The sequence below is a fragment of the Sitodiplosis mosellana genome, unplaced genomic scaffold (genome assembly GCF_009176505.1).
Source record: "Sitodiplosis mosellana isolate CC-2019 unplaced genomic scaffold, AAFC_SMos_1.0 Smas_scaffold_6167, whole genome shotgun sequence".
In the NCBI taxonomy this organism is placed as follows: domain Eukaryota; kingdom Metazoa; phylum Arthropoda; class Insecta; order Diptera; family Cecidomyiidae; genus Sitodiplosis; species Sitodiplosis mosellana.
In genome coordinates, this window is record NW_022601408.1 from 1,821,076 (window position 1) to 1,838,429 (window position 17,354).

General features: G+C 36.8%; 1 protein-coding gene across 4 annotated transcripts in view; it reads right to left on the bottom strand.

Moving 5' to 3' along the window:
* Positions 1–17,354, bottom strand: part of LOC129575615 (putative uncharacterized protein DDB_G0271606) — a 151,095-nt gene that overhangs the window by 11,288 nt on the left and 122,453 nt on the right. For all 4 annotated transcript variants that reach the window (XM_055459481.1, XM_055459484.1, XM_055459482.1 and 1 more), the window contains one exon: positions 14,853–14,941. In XM_055459481.1, coding sequence (XP_055315456.1) covers positions 14,853–14,941 — 89 coding nt within the window. The remainder of the gene's footprint in view (positions 1–14,852; positions 14,942–17,354) is intronic.

Below are 17,354 nucleotides of genomic sequence, written 5' to 3' on the forward strand. Positions count from 1 at the left end.
AATAGAAAACGGATGTAAAAATGCCGTGAGCATTTTTCGTGTGCTAAAATGAAATCGGTTTCAACCGTTTCTATGTCGGCCGCCGTTCGAATGGTGTAACACATTTCAAGTGAAAGCTCTTTGTTGGTGCAAAGCATTCCTTTGTTTCCTATTCTTCAATGTGTGTGTGAGTGTATCTTTTTTTTCTTGTGGTCTGATTCACAAATCCAAGCACTTGATTTGTCTGGAGTAAGGTTTTTTTCTTCTGTGGATCGAATTCAGGAGCACACAATTGCCAAAACACGTGTACAATGCGTTGGGTGCGCACAATATTGCACATATTCATCGTATTGTCGAGCTCATTACATTCGAGATAAAGTGGTTTAATCGATGTGTATTGCCAAGAGTGCGTGTGCCCAGTAGCTGGAGCTCCGATGGCAACATAAAATAGACACGTTAATATTGCAATGTTGTGGTGAGAGAGAGAGAGAGAGAGAGAGAGAGAGAGCGAGAGCGGGAGAGTTGGGGTCGAAGAGTTTTATATCTGTGCAGCGCTCGCGCTTGCTGCGAGCGATGTCAAAGAATTTAATTAAAAAGTTATTAAGAGATAACAAAAATTGACTTTTGCCTCGTTCATTTCGATTTTAAAATTAGATTATTAACTCATTGGCATTTGTAATTACTAGCGAGAGCCAAAGCTGGTGTGGCTGTCGCTTTTTATGTGGAATTTGAGCCGAATATAGCGCAACAGCCACTGTGTTGGCGCTCTTCCACTCTGTTGCTATTGCCGTTGATGTCATACAATGAACGGCCGGCACGAGTTAGGAAGAAATTAAAATCGCTTAGAAAATGAAATGTCGTTCCGTCTGCGTAGCACTCATACTCGCACAACAGTCGCCGTGAAATCTGAGTGTACAAACGATGACACCGATCATAGCTGGCAAACACAGTGATTCTGTAAACTGATATTTTAACGGCAATGTTATTACGAATATGCATGGAGCTGCCTCATGCTCATCTTTTTGGTTGCGGTATTTGTTTAACTTATGCACAAACAAATTGAGAACATCTAGAACATCTAATTATGTTGTTTCGATTTTCTTATCACATTATCTCTGTATGTGCGTGTTTTTTGTTCGGTTTTTGCTTGCCGTTTTGGGTGCGGGTTTCTTTGCCGAGTTTCTGTTTGCGCGCTATGTTGCTCTCGGTGCATTGGTTTCACTGTGGCGCCAGAGATGAATCATACGATGTGGAATATTTGATGACATTTTCGTTATCGTTAGTATTTTAATTTCCGTAACACCAATATTCCGTCGATATGGTGCTCTTTGTAGAGCACACCGACGACATTTCCATGTTATACGAGAATATGATGCGAATATTATTCCATTCCGTTTACTTAATAAACATAATGAAAACATGTCAAAGGAAAAAGTATTAAATGCGTAAAACAACGACCCATATCGCACTTGTAGCTAGCAATATTTACTTCTTGCTAACTTCATCGGAACATATCACAGTTGAGAGGAAGCACTCATTTTTATTAAAATAATTTGAAAACGTTGATTTTTTTTTGCCGTACTCTGATGTGCCATTGTGCAAAATGTGTACAGCATGTAGTAAATGCAAGAGCAAAAAGAATTACGGATGAAGACAGAATGCTGCAATCCATTTAAAAAAAAAAACGGTCTCAATGATAAGCAAATGATATTTGCAACTCAAAATAATGCTGTAAAAGCAAACTATTTATGATTTATTGCTGCAAGACGCGTACGCGATTTTTCTTCTTCTCCTCTCATTTGGTCGTCATCGTTGTCGTTCTTGTCGTCGTCGCTTCACTTTTTCTGTCGTGCAAAATGATGAAAGCGTTGGCGGTTTCCATCTGATTCGGATTCGTTTCCACTCAAAACGAGTGTTTCACCTCGTTGATTTTAAGTCTCTTCAAATTGTTTGTTTCATTTTTCTCCAAGGGGGAAACTACTACTACCGCATAATTCATATTAATACAATCTAGTACAACATCAATTCTGATAAATTTCAAAAAATTCTGCGCAATTCAAAACAATTCCAATCAATTCCGATGTTTCTAAGTCAAATTTGATGATGATCAACTTCAAAAATTGCAAATATAGGGTCATTTAGCATCTCAAAGGAATGCTTAAGCGCATAGATGTTCAATCTTATCGAAATAACTTCAGATAGGGCATTTTTAATTGTACATAGGTCTCACTTCCAATTCAATATTTCACTTCAAATAGGTAAAGTGATGATAAAATATTTTCAAAATAGAAAACAGAGCTAGAATTGAGTCTTGTAGATCAAACCAAGTCAAATATGTTCTAGAAGTAAAAATCTTCAATATGCATTCAAATGAATGGTAAATGTTCCTATATTTGTAATATTTTGAGTTGATCATCACCAAATTTGACTAAGGAACATCGGAATTGATTGGAATTGTTTTGAATTGCGCAGAATTTTTTGGAATTTTCCAGAATTTGTGTTGTACTAGATTGTATTAATATGAATTACGCGGTAGTAGTAGTTTCCCCCTTGTTTTTCTCTCTTGCTTTCCCTGTCTCTCATTCAATGTGCTTGAGTGTGCTGCTGTCGTTGTCCTGAACCTTTCGTGCAAACTATTTTGTTCGTTTTTTGTTTTAATAATGTTGTTTTTTTTGTGTTTTTCTGTTTTGTTCTTTACTCACTCGTTTCGCGAGAAACATTTTGATATTAGTATGGTTTATATGTGTGCATGAGCGAACGCGCGCGTCCATGTTCTTGTACACAGTGATTGCATGCGGTGCAATGATTCTTGTTCACCGTTGCATTGCAAATTTTCTACGTCAGGAATATATTGCGTATGCTGATCACGCGAATTTCGTGTTTCGTCCCAGCAACAACGCCGGAACGCAAGAACGTCTGATGACGAACATTGTGGAATTAAATTTTCGTGTCGTTAGTTTATAATGTTGGTCGAATTTCATTTAAAAGTAAGTTGTGCGCCTTCTTTTAACTTATTTATACAAATTTGGTGCTGTTTTGTTTCATTTATCGTTGGTACCATATAGTGTTGTTCGTAGTGCTCAGGCACTGACTGGCATTCGGCGATTCTATCATCGTAGCGAGCAAATGCACGCAGTGCTTATGCTTAACTGTGTTTGTTGCAGTTTTTTTTTTGGGGGGGAATTGTTGGCGCGCCCGCGTTCCATGTTTTTCTTTCGATTCGATTTTCGAAAAACTCATTTTATTATTTTCCTTTTGTTGATTATATTTGTTGTGTTGTTGTTCATAAATTGCATTGGAAATAACGTTGTCGTAACGTAATTTCATTGAGTTCTTCGTTTCGCTTTTGCAACGTTCACAGTCTCTTTTGATGCCCATGCTAAAGCTCGCTTTGTCACTGTCAGTTCTAGTTCTCTCTGTGTGTATGAGTGCGAAACTGCAGACTTAACGAATGACTGGGAAAAGCGAAGCGTTTTTTTCTTTCTTTCTTTTTTTTTTTTGGTTCGTGATTTGATTTGCGTTCATTTTGCACTGCAGGTCTTTTCTGTAGCGACAATGCCGCGTACACTGTCAAGTATCCGTATTATTTGTACTTATCATAAGGGCTTGAGAATTTAAGAGGGAGAGAGTGAAAGTGCACCATCATGTTCAATGATAGCGTGTATTTTTCTATTTAGCATTCTTGATTTGTGCACTTTAGTCTTTCTTACCGTTGCTTATTGTTATTCATTCGCTGCATTTCAATTTACACAATGATTTAATGAAAAAATTCTGTATGTTCGCGTTTGAAAATTATACTTGCATCGAAGCATCGTACACCCACTCATCACCACCGCACGATAGAAAACACGTTCAAACTTAATTTCGACGTAAACCAACGGGGAGGCCAAATTCACCAGCACCGTTTTTTTAAGTTAACATTTTTCCTGGCAATAAATTACTATACGGCGAAAAAGAGAAAGGGGACCATTTTGTTGCTGTCATGCAGTAATCAGCAATCCGTTAAACACGTGAAATCGTGCCCATAATTGCGATAGTAATAGAGAGACATAGAAAGTGGGAGGGAGGAATACTTGCCCATGTGCTGCATTCGATTTGCTTTGCAAACGTACGTATACACATAAATTAAGTGTTTTGAATTGATTTTGCATTCAAAACGGCGTGCAACTGAATAATAGTTTTCCGAAAACTTGAATGCATAAAATACGTTTCCCATTCGCATCCTGTTTCTGTTGAATGTGCATTGTGCAATCACATCGTTGCGCTTTCTTTCTCCCGCTCGCTCTCATTCACTCACTCTTGGTCGTTTTTTTTCTACTGTGGTATTTCCACAAGAAAGTGGCTCACTTGTGTGTGTGAGAGAAAGAGAATGAGTGTATATTTTGTATAAGCACACATCTTGGTGTATTTTCTCATATTTTTGCCTCTTCATTGCGATGTTTGCGTTTTTGAAGTGTAGCAGCTCTCTCTCATGCAACAATTCTCTCGTGAGCATCTTTGTCAGTCCATCGCAGCAATTGTTGTTATTATGCTCGATGTGTTGTTTTTGATGAAATGCTTTGGCTCTTGGAAACATTTCAATTTCAGGGCAATTCTTTACATTGTCAATATCAAGCGGGAAATAAATCCATTTAGCGATTTTCCTTTTTATTCGTCGTCGACTGCATTGGCAAAAAACAGCAGCAGTAACAACAACAACGACATCGACAGCTTAAACTTTCGTTAACTTGCCTGTTTCACTTTTCTTGTATGGTGCGCAAATAAATAGTGTTCGTTTTTTACTCTCCGTTTCGCTTGGGCCGAATGCAACACTCGTTGAATGTAAATATGAGAAACGAAATCGGGCAATGTTTTCGATGTTTTTTTTCTACTCTCTCTTTCTCTCTCTCTCTCTCTCTCTCTATCTCTCTCTTTCTCGTCTGCTGTGTTTGCTTCATGCTGCTTTCTTTATATGTGACTTAACGCTTTGTCGTGGCTGTTACTATGGTTGTTTAGCTTTTGAAAAATCGTTGGATTTTCGGACAAGCGTGGAAATGTTTTCTTGCTGTTTGCATTCAACCAGCCCATTTGGAATCGGTGAATCAAAATCAACAAAACGGAACGAACAGCACATCCACACCAAAATGTATTTCTTGTATGTGATTATTTAAGTGGAACACAGTTGATGTATTGCATCTCAATTTAGTGTTCGTTCCCATTTTTTTGTGCGCTATGTACAGAAGTCAAAATCACGCAAGACCAAGTTTAGTGTACAGTTTTATTCCTTCCTTTTTTCCTGTTTTGCAGCGGAACAGTGGATTTTCCCTCGTTGCTCGTCGAAAAATGAATATCGTCGGAAGATTATTGATCACGAGACACAAAAATGTAGTTGAATATTCAAATCTTGGCAAATTTGCCGAAATGACTTCGGGTAGGGCGATTTCAATTGTAGATTTTATGTACTTTAATGTAGTGTTTTTACTTTTTTTTTTTTATGTAGGAACAATTTTTTTGAGTAATCGGCTATCGAAAAACTGCTATAAAATGGGACAACTCAAATCTTGGTCAAAAAACGTATTTAAATTTTAACAAAAATGTACACAACCCATATACTCATTTGGATTGGAATGAAACACAATTTTCGTATTTCCATTAATTGGAGATGATCGACCGTCCAGAATATGAGAAAATACAAAGAAAAAGTCGGAAAAAAACTCCGATTTTGCTCGAATAACATTTTCATACGAGTCACCTAATATTCTCAACCAACTTTCAATAATTGATAACATTCGATGAATATGAATCTTGTGTTATCGATGCTACTCAACTTCTTTGACAGTTGCCACTGTTGCTGCGACTGTCGAACGATGAATTAAATGAATTTACGCTGTTTGAGCGTAAGAGGGAGAGAGTGGCAAATCCACAACGAAATAACGATGAAATTATGTTAAACTAAATCTATAATTTGCATGAACGATTTTCGAATGCTACGATTTGAATGTGTGCTCGTTTCGTTCGGGAGTCTTTATGCGATAATCAAAATTGCTCAACATACAGTCACGCAATACAAACTATAGGGTGGTGTTAATGGTGGTAATGGTGATGCCATCACTGTCTCAAGAATACACCACACTTCATGAGACATAATTTCGGAAAAACGAAAAAGATAACGTTATAAAATCGAATTATTTTAATGAATGCAATTTCAAAATGGGATGAAGAATGGAAAGCACGAGAGAAAACGAAGCTTTGGCTTCATCCAAAAACCAGCGAATTAACTTCGTGCAAAGTAAATGCGGGGTTTTATTTAAAATATTCACTCTTTATTCGCATCGTTATACAAAATGTATGTTCTTGTGTGCGTTCCGTAGAGTTTTGATGAAAATGGCTTGGGAGCACGTTGTCGAGAACAAGTGAAAAACGCACGAAACAAATGAAAATGGTTTGGTACACTGTGCGAAATGCCCCAAATATTTATAAGGAAATTATTAGCCAACTAGAAGAAAGAAGCGAAAACCACAACAACAAGAACAAGAGAAAGAAATACACAGCAGAAATGGAAACAAACAAGAATGAGAGAGTAGATTCGACCGAGCGTTCAACACGCAAACATTAGCTCAAATATATAAATTCAAAGAGAAAAAAAAAATTACACACAGAGACAGAGTGAATGAAAGCCGTACAGCAGTGCGTTACTGGAGCACACAGCATGAACAAAAACATCAGTAAGCATATTTGTTCGCCAAAAATATGCGTGTTCACAGTTACTTTTGGCCTATCGAACACAAAGCCGTCCGGAATGAACAAACGAGCGCTTTTCTCATCAGCTACACCGTGCACTGTACACACATTTACAGGCTAAACAGAAATTATGGCATTCCCATAAAGTGCTTCACTATTTATACAAAAATGAAACAATAAAGGAGAGAGAGAGAGAGAGAGAAAGAGAGTGAGAGAGAGAGAGAGAGAGAGAGAGAGAGAGAAGGGCGAGAAACATACACGTATTTTCATATTTTCGGGTAGAGCTTAGTTTTGTTTCTGTTGAACTGACTATGCTCTCCTAATGGTGTGTTGTGTGCCATGGATGGTGCAACAACTAAAACGCACATACAATTATCATCAACAATAATAAAATGAAAGGTTATGAAAAGACGGAACTTGTCTTTAATTATAGTCAATTCATAAGCATAAAATGTCGAAAATAAATGCTAGCTGGTCTAGTCCATATGCACATAATCATCACATAACATGATCTCTTCATGAGACCATTTATACGCGATAAACGTAAGAAGACGTTGGTCTGCCGATGTTATCGTCATCACCATCACCATCATCATCGTCGTCGTCGTCGTCGTCATTGAAGCATCGAACGTGAATTTACCGAGCTTTTCGCTACGAAATGTTCCGATACGAGAGTCTAATTTATCACTAATACGTGCAATTAATTGACGCAAATTCGTAGAATGTTAAGTCAATGAAGACTGTCAATTAAAGTGATATTGAACTATGAATACAACACTAGCTCAAAGTCTGTGTCCCTCAACCACGGAACAAAAACAAAGAGATGAATACGTTGTATGCAAGCAATTCGGTTTCTCTCGAGCTGCTGAAGAAAAATTTGCCTTGGGTTGAGTTTGTTGCATCAAAACATAATGGCTGGAAAATACGAAAATGTTTTCTTTGCACAATGTACAGCAGCAACAATCATTTAATCCGAACGACTGATGCGTACATACCAGAGATTCTTGCAAAATCCGTTCCAAGATTTTCATTGCGGTCTTCATCATTCTCGGCTAGCTATTCTACACAAAACATTTTAAAGCAGCAATTTGCCGTCATGCAAAACAACGACGAGCCATAAAATAGTGAAACTCTGTGTAATCACCTTTGTATTTTTATACATTTTAAAGGCAGTCGAAAGTGAATTCAATGGCATTAAATGGAGTTGTATACAAAACAATGCAAACAAGAACGAGAGAGATAGATGCAAGAAACCCGCGCAGAAAAACGTGAAATTTTCTTCACGTTGCAAAAGGAATGGTGTCGCTTGCTGTCGTTTGTTTTTTCTGCTCAAATTCTAAGTGGAAATAAATATGTATGGTGAGTGTGAGACAGAAAGAGAGTGTCATAAGAAGAGCCTTAAAAGCTCAATGAATATTAAAGTCGTCATGAAGTGATGGCAACTATGAAAACGGGTTTTGATCAAAACCTTTAATGGAGTCATTCGAGACCGCCCAATGATGATATTATCACATTATGCTTGAAATAAACGTGTACATTCTGACAGCATGCTGTTTACGCACCAGTTTGTCTTTCTTCTTTCTCTCTCTCTCTCTCTCTCGTTTGACGTGGTATTAAGCATACTTTCGTTTATATTATCACCATTTTAAATGGCTCCTGCGAGCTATGATTATTTTTGTTGAGAGCACTCTCATTTTAGATCATTTGAATATTAATATTTCTAGAGATGAATAAACGGCCACGGTCAATTTGCAGCACAATTTTCGGAAAGTATCTGTTTTTATTCGGAAGACCGGTAATGAAAACGGCACGCACAGCGTACACGCACGCTATGCGCCATTTCATTGTATCGAATCAACAAAAATGAAAACGACACGGTCTTTATTTGTAAATATTTTGACAGTGCAAAATTGTTCCGAATAAAAATATGCGAGCGAGTCGGTTTTTCAGTGATTCAATGGATGTCGACGAACTGTTTTCGTGCTATAAACTGATTCAAAGTTGAATATTTTTGTAATTCTCACGTGATGTGATTGTAAATTTAGTTTCTGAATATTTCATCGCTTTTTATTTTATCCGAAAATTCTATTTTTCATCCTTGAAAAGCTCGCTCATTCTTCTATCTCAGATCAAAGTTCCAACAGCCGACAATGTCTCGCAAAAAGGGTTGATCTATCATAATATCAAAATGCCGAAAATTATGTGCACAAAAATGAAAAACAATGAAACAAAATCAGAGCATACAAGTCATTGGGATTAGTTCCAAACGGATAGTTTCATTGTTAGTACAATGAATTGGGATACGGTGATATAAATATGCGAAGAATGAAAGGGAAAAAAGGACCCGAATAAATTGCGTAAATGTAACACACAATGTAATCACTTTAGCTCTTTATGGGCGACGTACAAAACTATGAAATTGTATCAAAACACATAAATATTGTGAAAATGGCGTGTAATTTGAAATGAAAAGCTAACACATTGTCATTAACTCTTGGCTCTCGAATCTCAAACGCACAAACAGAACATATAGTCAAACTCGGCTGAGCGAGCGCGTTCGCTCATGCACGCACTGATTACGAGATTTTCAGCATTACAACGCTTGTTTCCATTTTCCATAGCAGAGATGTTTTCCTATGGACCTAAACTATTTTCTGTTTTAGTATACATTATACAACTATACGCGTAAGCAAACTGGGTATAAATGTGAAAGGAAAAGCATAACGCACGCCCAAAATGCGACAGAGAAAGAAAAACAATCAAAGCGTTCCATAGTCACACATATTGTGATACGATAAGCTTTGGCAAACAGCGAAATGTCACGACAGAGAAAATTGTCGGAAATCATCATTCGCTCGTTTATTAAATGTGGCTCGAGTAAATTGTATTTTCTCAAAATAAGAGAGACATTCAAATGTATCAAATCATTTTATGACATTCGAAATGAAGTGGTGCAATTTGGTAGCGAGCAAGCGCGCACTCGTCGAATCCAATATTTTTCTCCCATTCGGCGCAATCGAATCCAAGCATCTTATTTTTCATATTTTGATTTTGGCAAAATTGGATGGCTTAACGTGTTATTAGGTAGGAATATTTTTCACAAGAAAAAACGAAAATGAAGATTGTTAAACTATTTCGGCTCGTTGAATTAATTGTCGTTCTGTTTAGATTTGGTTGTTTTCAAAAAAAGAAAAACACATTTCTCCTGTTAAATGCGTCATAGCTCGATTAAAGTGCCGATAGACAAACAAAAGGCGCAAGCCCGCTTCTTTTTCCTGTTGTGATGGCTTTAAATAAAAAATGAAAGAGAATGTTTTCGATTGTTGAACGACAGAAAAAAAAAATCCGTTATTTTGCGTGTTGACAATTCTTTTGCGGGCCGCCGTTTTTTTTTTCATTTTACATCCCACTCCGTTGTTCCTTCGGTTAATTCAATTCTTGTTAATGGCGTACGTTTTGTAAAAAAAATGCTTCCATTTTCTGTTTAGGTTTGCGAAGAAAAACAGAGAACGAATTGCGAACGGTATCATCATGACAATGTCTTATTTTCGAAAATTGTGTACAATGACCTAAATTTAGAAGTGAAATGGGCATTGTTCATTGTGTGCACCACGCAGTCATACTCTCGACTCGCATTGAAGGAGGCGTAATTGATGTATTTCATCCAATTTCGGATTAGATTGTGAATTTCGGAGAAATCACAACGCCTCCATTAAATCTTCTGTCAGGCATCTATGCCATTGAGTGGCAGTGACAATACGGTTTTTCTATTATTTGATACTTCTAACCCATTGAACGCAAACGCTTACTAACGCAACATTAATTTTACGTGGGCTTTTTTCTTCTTCATTCTCTTCACGACTTGCAACTTTCAACTGATTGTTTCGACAGAAAAGTGGATCGTATTACCAGGCAAAAAATGCAATCGAAAAACCATAAGGAGAAGAAGGAGAAGACGAAGAAAAAAACAGTTCGTAGCATAAAAGAATGGATAATCGAATTTACACTATTTCATTGAAAAATTGTGCTACTGATATCAAATATTGTTTCGCCTCCCCCCTCGCATTGCGAATTAGTTATTTTATTAGTATAGTGTTTCGTTCGCATATTGTCGTATACTGATGATAATAATCGCATTGAAAGCATTATGACAACGCGACAAAGTACTTGCTATTATTGTCAATAAAAATATGAAGCTTAGCTATAAATGCCACATCTTAGTTGGCGGGATGGTAAACACTTGATGCCATCAATCGAATTGCAAGAGCTTCAGCACAGTCTTTCGCTTTCCTCTATGTTTCGTTTTTTTTTTTCCTCCTTCTCGACGATATTTTGATAAACGATGAAGAGCAGCGAGTGGAGAAGAAAAAAATGAAAAGAAAAGTAGTATGTTGACGTTGCTGTGAAGCTGGTTGGTTGTATTGTCTCCATTTGAGATAATAAAAAAAGGATTCGTCGGTTCGAATATTCTCTCTTTCTTGTTGGTTCATCATCACAACATATTTTCGTCGATACAAGTAGCGATACACGCGAGCTCCGCCATCATTGTCTCTATATGTGTGCAAATATTCACATTTATGTCGCATAAATGTGAGAAGATGATGGAAGATTTGGGATTAGCTGACATAAACATATGAAAATGCTTATTTTTATTTGTCACAATCACCGTATAAAAAAACGACAAAGAACCACTGGAGTTTAGTATAAAAATGGCGATGAATGCTGATACCAAAGCCAGTTTGATTTGCTCCCTAATTTTCAACCGATTCGTTCTTCTCTCTCTCTCTTTCTCTCTATCTCTCTCTCTCTCGACGAAACAGAAAAATACTTTTAACAAAAGTCACGGATTCGAATTTTGTCATTTAAATCATTTAACAGTTCAATTCATTTTAATCAACGATCGAATGGCTTTGTGAAGTGTCCAAAATGATAATATCGAAAATGCAATCCTTGTTACGGTGGAATGATTTCTCTGTTTCTCTCCTTTGGCCATTTTTATCTGCTGCTTTTCATCGTGCGTAGACAATGTGTGTGTATTTGTTCTTTCTCTGCTTCACTCGATGTGCCTTTGGCACACTCCCCTTCACAAAACTAAAATCCATTTATCAACAACTACATTACCATGACTACATATAAGTCAATAAGTTGGAAATTTTTTTACGTTTTTGATAGACGAAAAGAAACATTGGAAACAATAGTTTGGCGCACGCTATTGGAACGAATTCGAGGCGAAGAGTGGTCCAAACGACAATGACAACGACAACAACAACGATAACACAAGAAAAAAAATAAACAGAGAAGAAAGTTTGAAGAACAATATCGACAGAGATTTGCGTTCAACAGCCATGAACACAAATTACATCTGGCAAACGAATTGATATTTTTGCCGTTGCCGTCTTGTTTGCCATTTTCTTCTGTTCTGGATATTTACGAGCATTTTGTTCTTTGTGCTTGTCAGGATATAATCTTTTCATGTCATCAGCTAGACTAATGTCGCAAAATCTAAGTTATGACCAACGATAAAAAAAAAAAAGTACACACACACACCCACACATTTTGACTTATTCATCAGATAGATTCAGTTGCTCGGAACACTTTCCACTCGTTTACACGCTCGATGAGAGCTAAAAACGGCCAAATCGATCTAAATATGTTTGGAAATGGACGCGAAGTAAACATGATATGAATCAATATTTGATATATCGAAAATTTCGGAAGAAAAAAAATTAATTTCAACAATTTTTTTTATCCATTAAATTTGCAATCGAATTGGAAACGATGGTGAAATTGATTTTTTGCTTTCGGGATAACAGACAGTAAACAGACACGAAAAACAAACTTGCTGCTCATTGTATCTATCTCTGATTCGTCGCAGTTTCTCTCTCTCTCTCTCTCTCTCTCTCTCTCTCTCTCTCCCTCTCTCTCCGAATTTATCAAGATTGTCTTTTTATCGGTCGTCTAATTTCTTGTAACCGAATTCAGAATATCGATTGCGGATTGAGCTCAAGAGATCAATGTTAGCTTGTTGTTCATTCCAATGCAAAGACAAAGTTATTCACATTCTAGGCCTGGTTGCGTCTCGTTAGCGAAGAGAAAATGCGAAAAATCACTGTGATTAGTTTTACTTATTGAATCAGATCGGACGGATACTTTGTCGAAACCAAAACGCGACCAAACACCACAGAGAAAGAGATTTGTGCCAAAGTTTTAATGTTTCTTTATCTTAGATGTTATCGTCTTTGTTGTTTGTTATTATTATTATTATTATTGTTTTCTCTTTTGCATGGTGAGGCCCATTGTGCCATAACGTGTGGATAGGATGCGAGAGGAGTTGGCGGTGTTTCGGTTGATTTTTATTTGAATGTTTTTCACTTAAGCTACTAAATCGCTGAATTGATTCTATTATCCGAAAGTATTCATACAGAGATTCACTGAGTTAATTAGCTGCCGAATTGTTTAGACCATGTGAATGGAGGATGATGAGAGGCTTTCGGTTTCGATATGAAAAGTTGTGAGAAGTCTACCATTGAGATGATAGCCAGAAAAAGTGGTCCAATGAGTTTGCAACAGTTTTCATTTTATTCTTTTGTAAATGAACAATAAAAATCAAATACCGATCTCATTCCATTAGAATTATGCGAATTATGCGCCAACGTGCGTGCACGCAAGCAATACACATGTAATTATCGTATCTGTTAACAAAAAATAGAACGTTTACTGCAAACAAGCGTAATGCATTGCATGTGGCAACAGCGTAAAATGGTAAGGTGTGAGCGAACTTTTCACATTATAGCTCAACGGCAGTTGAGCACATCCAATGTGCCGTGCCTTTGTTCACTTTCAGAACTTTTCCTTACGTGATGTGCATTTGGTGTGTGAATGCGCATTCGAATGTCTTCTTGGACCGATTTCTATTGGACTGAATATCCATAAAGGAATTAAAATTAAGCATTTACAGTAAATTTGAGTATTTAATACGAACGAAAAGAGATTGAATACATTGAGTCTAAAAAAGAGAATTATGTTCAAAAGTTGTACATAATTGGTAGGTAAAATTTTATTGATCTTTTTGAATTCGATTTGCCCTGTGTAGCACGGCCGAATCTTCAACTTTATCCATTAATAATACGCAAGCAGCGTACGGACACAACGATTGCTCTGGTTTGTTCATTCTAGAATTACTTTTGTGCGTGTTCAAATGTTTGTTAGCATATAATAAATTGCAATTTGTTGTGAATTCAACTCGATTGATGTCTTTACTTTCGTCCCTCTCTTTCGTTTCGATATTATTTTTTTTTTTCCATATAAAGAAACATCGACGAGGTAAAGTGTGTATCGATGCTGTTCATTTCTCTTTGTATTTCGTTTTGTTTCAGTTATTTTTCCGCCAGTTTATTTTTCTCTTTCAGTTGAGTGGAAAATCGATATGGAACATAAGCTTGTTATGAACCGCATTAAATGCTTCAAGAACCCTTTTGTTAATTTTATTTTCTCTCTTTCCCTTTTCTTTCGTTGGCGAATTCATTTAAAGTTGCCATATGGAAGGATGTGTGCGAGTAATTTTTTTTTTCTTCTCATTCCTTTTCGGCTATCAGAAACGAAACGACTTCATCAATAGGTACCGATGTCGAACGATTAAATGAAAAGAAGTAAAAAAAAATGTGAAGTCCCAATAAAAGGAATGTTGTGGGCACAATTTTCTTTAACCGTTTTCCGTTCCTTTCATTTTGTTTGATTCCATACCATTCTTTGGCGGTCTCAGCCGTCATCTATATTTGACTATACCCATTTTGATGCGACATCAATTCGATTGACTATTTTTCAATAATGTTCATTATTGATGTTCATAGACGGAAAAAGAGACGATTCCATTTTTGAGACATTTTTCATTCTTAGCACAAAGATACAAAAAAAAAAAAAAAAATTGCAGCACAAAACAGAAAATCATCATAAACGTAATGGTGGACACAAGAGGATGAATAACAATACCAAGAAAAAAAAAGTATCTTGTAATATGTTTCTCTTTCCATTTGTAAAGCTTTGTCGACAACATCAAAAAATGCATTCCCCACAGACTAAATCCCACTTTCAATACAAATGCGCCGCTTAAACCGAAAATATAAGTGGTGAGATATGCAGAAAATTTCCCTTACCTGAGGTTGAAGGCCCGGCGATTGACGAGTGAGTGAAGCAGCTCTTGCTTGGTATTCGTGCTCGGGTGGCCAGGTAACGCGTTTGACTCCTGCAAGCAAACAAACAAACAAATAAATATAGATTTGACAAATGCCAAGACAAAATGATCAACAAAAAGTTGAGAATGTGTTTGGTTTTTCTGCTCTTTTGCCAGTGAAAAATGATTATACAGAAATATTGTCTGTCTCGACTAAATGGCAACGTTATTATATATTAACAACTGGGTTTCAAGGCAATGACAGTCATTTTTTTTTTTTTCCTTTTCTTCTTATTTATTAAATTCCATTAGCGCAAGTGTATGTTGTCGACCGTGCTGAAACGCAAGGAAAAACGCAACACAAAATAAAGGGGTGGAGAAAATGACCAACAGGTTTTTACAAGTAAACAAGTGAGTCGCGTCAGCGAGCATAAATTATTTCATATGAAGCGTTTTTGTGACGATGGTTATGCGTTCAACAAATTGTTGTAGCGTTTTTTTTTCATTCTCGATAAAAATAGAAATATGCCGATTGCTGTAAATTTAGACGTCGCTTTTATAATTTTCGATCGTGCATATTTTTGCACTTTTTTTATTTTTCAAGCAACACACACTACTGGCATTGAAAACGCAAATTTATCGTTGCGTATAATTATTTGAGTATGCGATGGTTCAATTTGTACACATGCCAACAATGCGACGCAGCAGTAGAATTAGCAACAGTCAACAAGATCCATACAAAAAAATAGAGAGTGAAGATGTGTTTTTACGGTGGATTCCTGTCGCCGAAAATAGCCGCAATCAAATGCCAAACCGATTTGTTCGATCAAATGTTGGCTATCATCATACCATTTTCAACGTTGTTACACATGTCCAACCAATTTGCCTCGCTCTCTTCGATATGACATTCATTTCATATAAGCTTGACAAATTAGACGAGAGATGGGAAGAAGTGAGAAAAAAAAAATGTTTCGATCGACTATTGGCACATAAAACTGAACAACGGCAAAAGCGACCACGTGATAGTGTGTTCATCGTCGTCATAGTTTTGTTGTGTGACACTGCAGTGTATTCAATGAAATTCGATTCGATTTCATCGATACGTGGTAATTTGTGCTGTATTAAGTGTTGGGCGCATAGCATGGCGACCCAACAGTGTGCGCACTTTTGCTTTTGCCATGGCCCATCACACACTGCATTTCCACTTCGATACGCGACGAATGAGGTTCATATTAATGCGACAAATAATGCAACGACAAAAAGAAATTGATTACGTGTAGTGCGGTATTTTAACAATAAACGGCATTTTTCATTTCCCTTGACGTGTCGACATACGGTTTCCTATTTTAATTTTTACTATTATTACCATTTTACAATTTAATACAATTCACTTTTTTTTTCTCTCTCTCTCTCTCTCTCTCTCTCTCTCTCGCGAGCGCACGCACGCACTCTCCCTCTCCCTCTTGTTCTCATTGTATTTTTGTTTTGTATCGTTTTCGCTTTGTTTTATTTTGATTCATTGTGCATGCTTGTTCATTCGTTCGTTCATTCTGTTCGACTCTTCTCGCCCTTTTGCACCCACTCGTCCAATTGGAACAGTGCTTTCAGCTCTCCATCCCAAAATAATACGGAATAAAATATTTCTGCATCATACGAAATTTATTTTCGCTTTGCATATTTTATGTGTAGATTGAAATGAATAATAGGCGAACCGAATGGGTAGAGAAAAAAAGAATATACTGCATGCGAATGCAATTCTCTCTAACCGACAAATGAATGATCACACAATAAAATGGAATCATCAACAAAATTCCGTGAATTTTCTCGCCTATTTTTTGTTCATGCATTCTCCCTCTTTTTCTGTCCGACGTCAATTGTTTCGCTTTTCGTCCATTATCGTTGTGCAATTTCTGCCGTTATAATTTAAATGGAGGAGGCCATTAAAGCTCACGATAAATGCCCGTATTTTCTTTGAATACGTAACTCAAGTTCAATGTGCCATAAAAATTATTAAAATTTCACCTGCAAACGAGTGGCGAATTAATGACAAACAACCAACGGCATTGGCTTAAAGTTTCAACGTAATGCAATCGAAATTCATGAAATCAGCGAAAATGCACGGCAAAGCAACATAAATATCCAGTTAAGTTTTGGAAAACCGGGTTCTGCAGATGGGAATGATTTCTTGTATGAAATGCATATATTATGCACGTATTGAGCTGTTGATGGTAATGAATTTGGTTTAATTGCATTAATTTTCATTTTGACGAAAAATGCGACTGATATTGAATGAACGCAACTGCATCGCGGCCGCACCATCGCCGTCGCTAAAATATACGCTCAACCAATTCGACCCGGACTGTGTAATTGAACAAGGTTAACTGTAATTTATTTTGATGGGCTTGCATAAAATCAAACGGAATCCGAAATAAAAATCAATTAAACGTTGAAACGAAACTATGGAAATTGCAACTTGATCGACCGG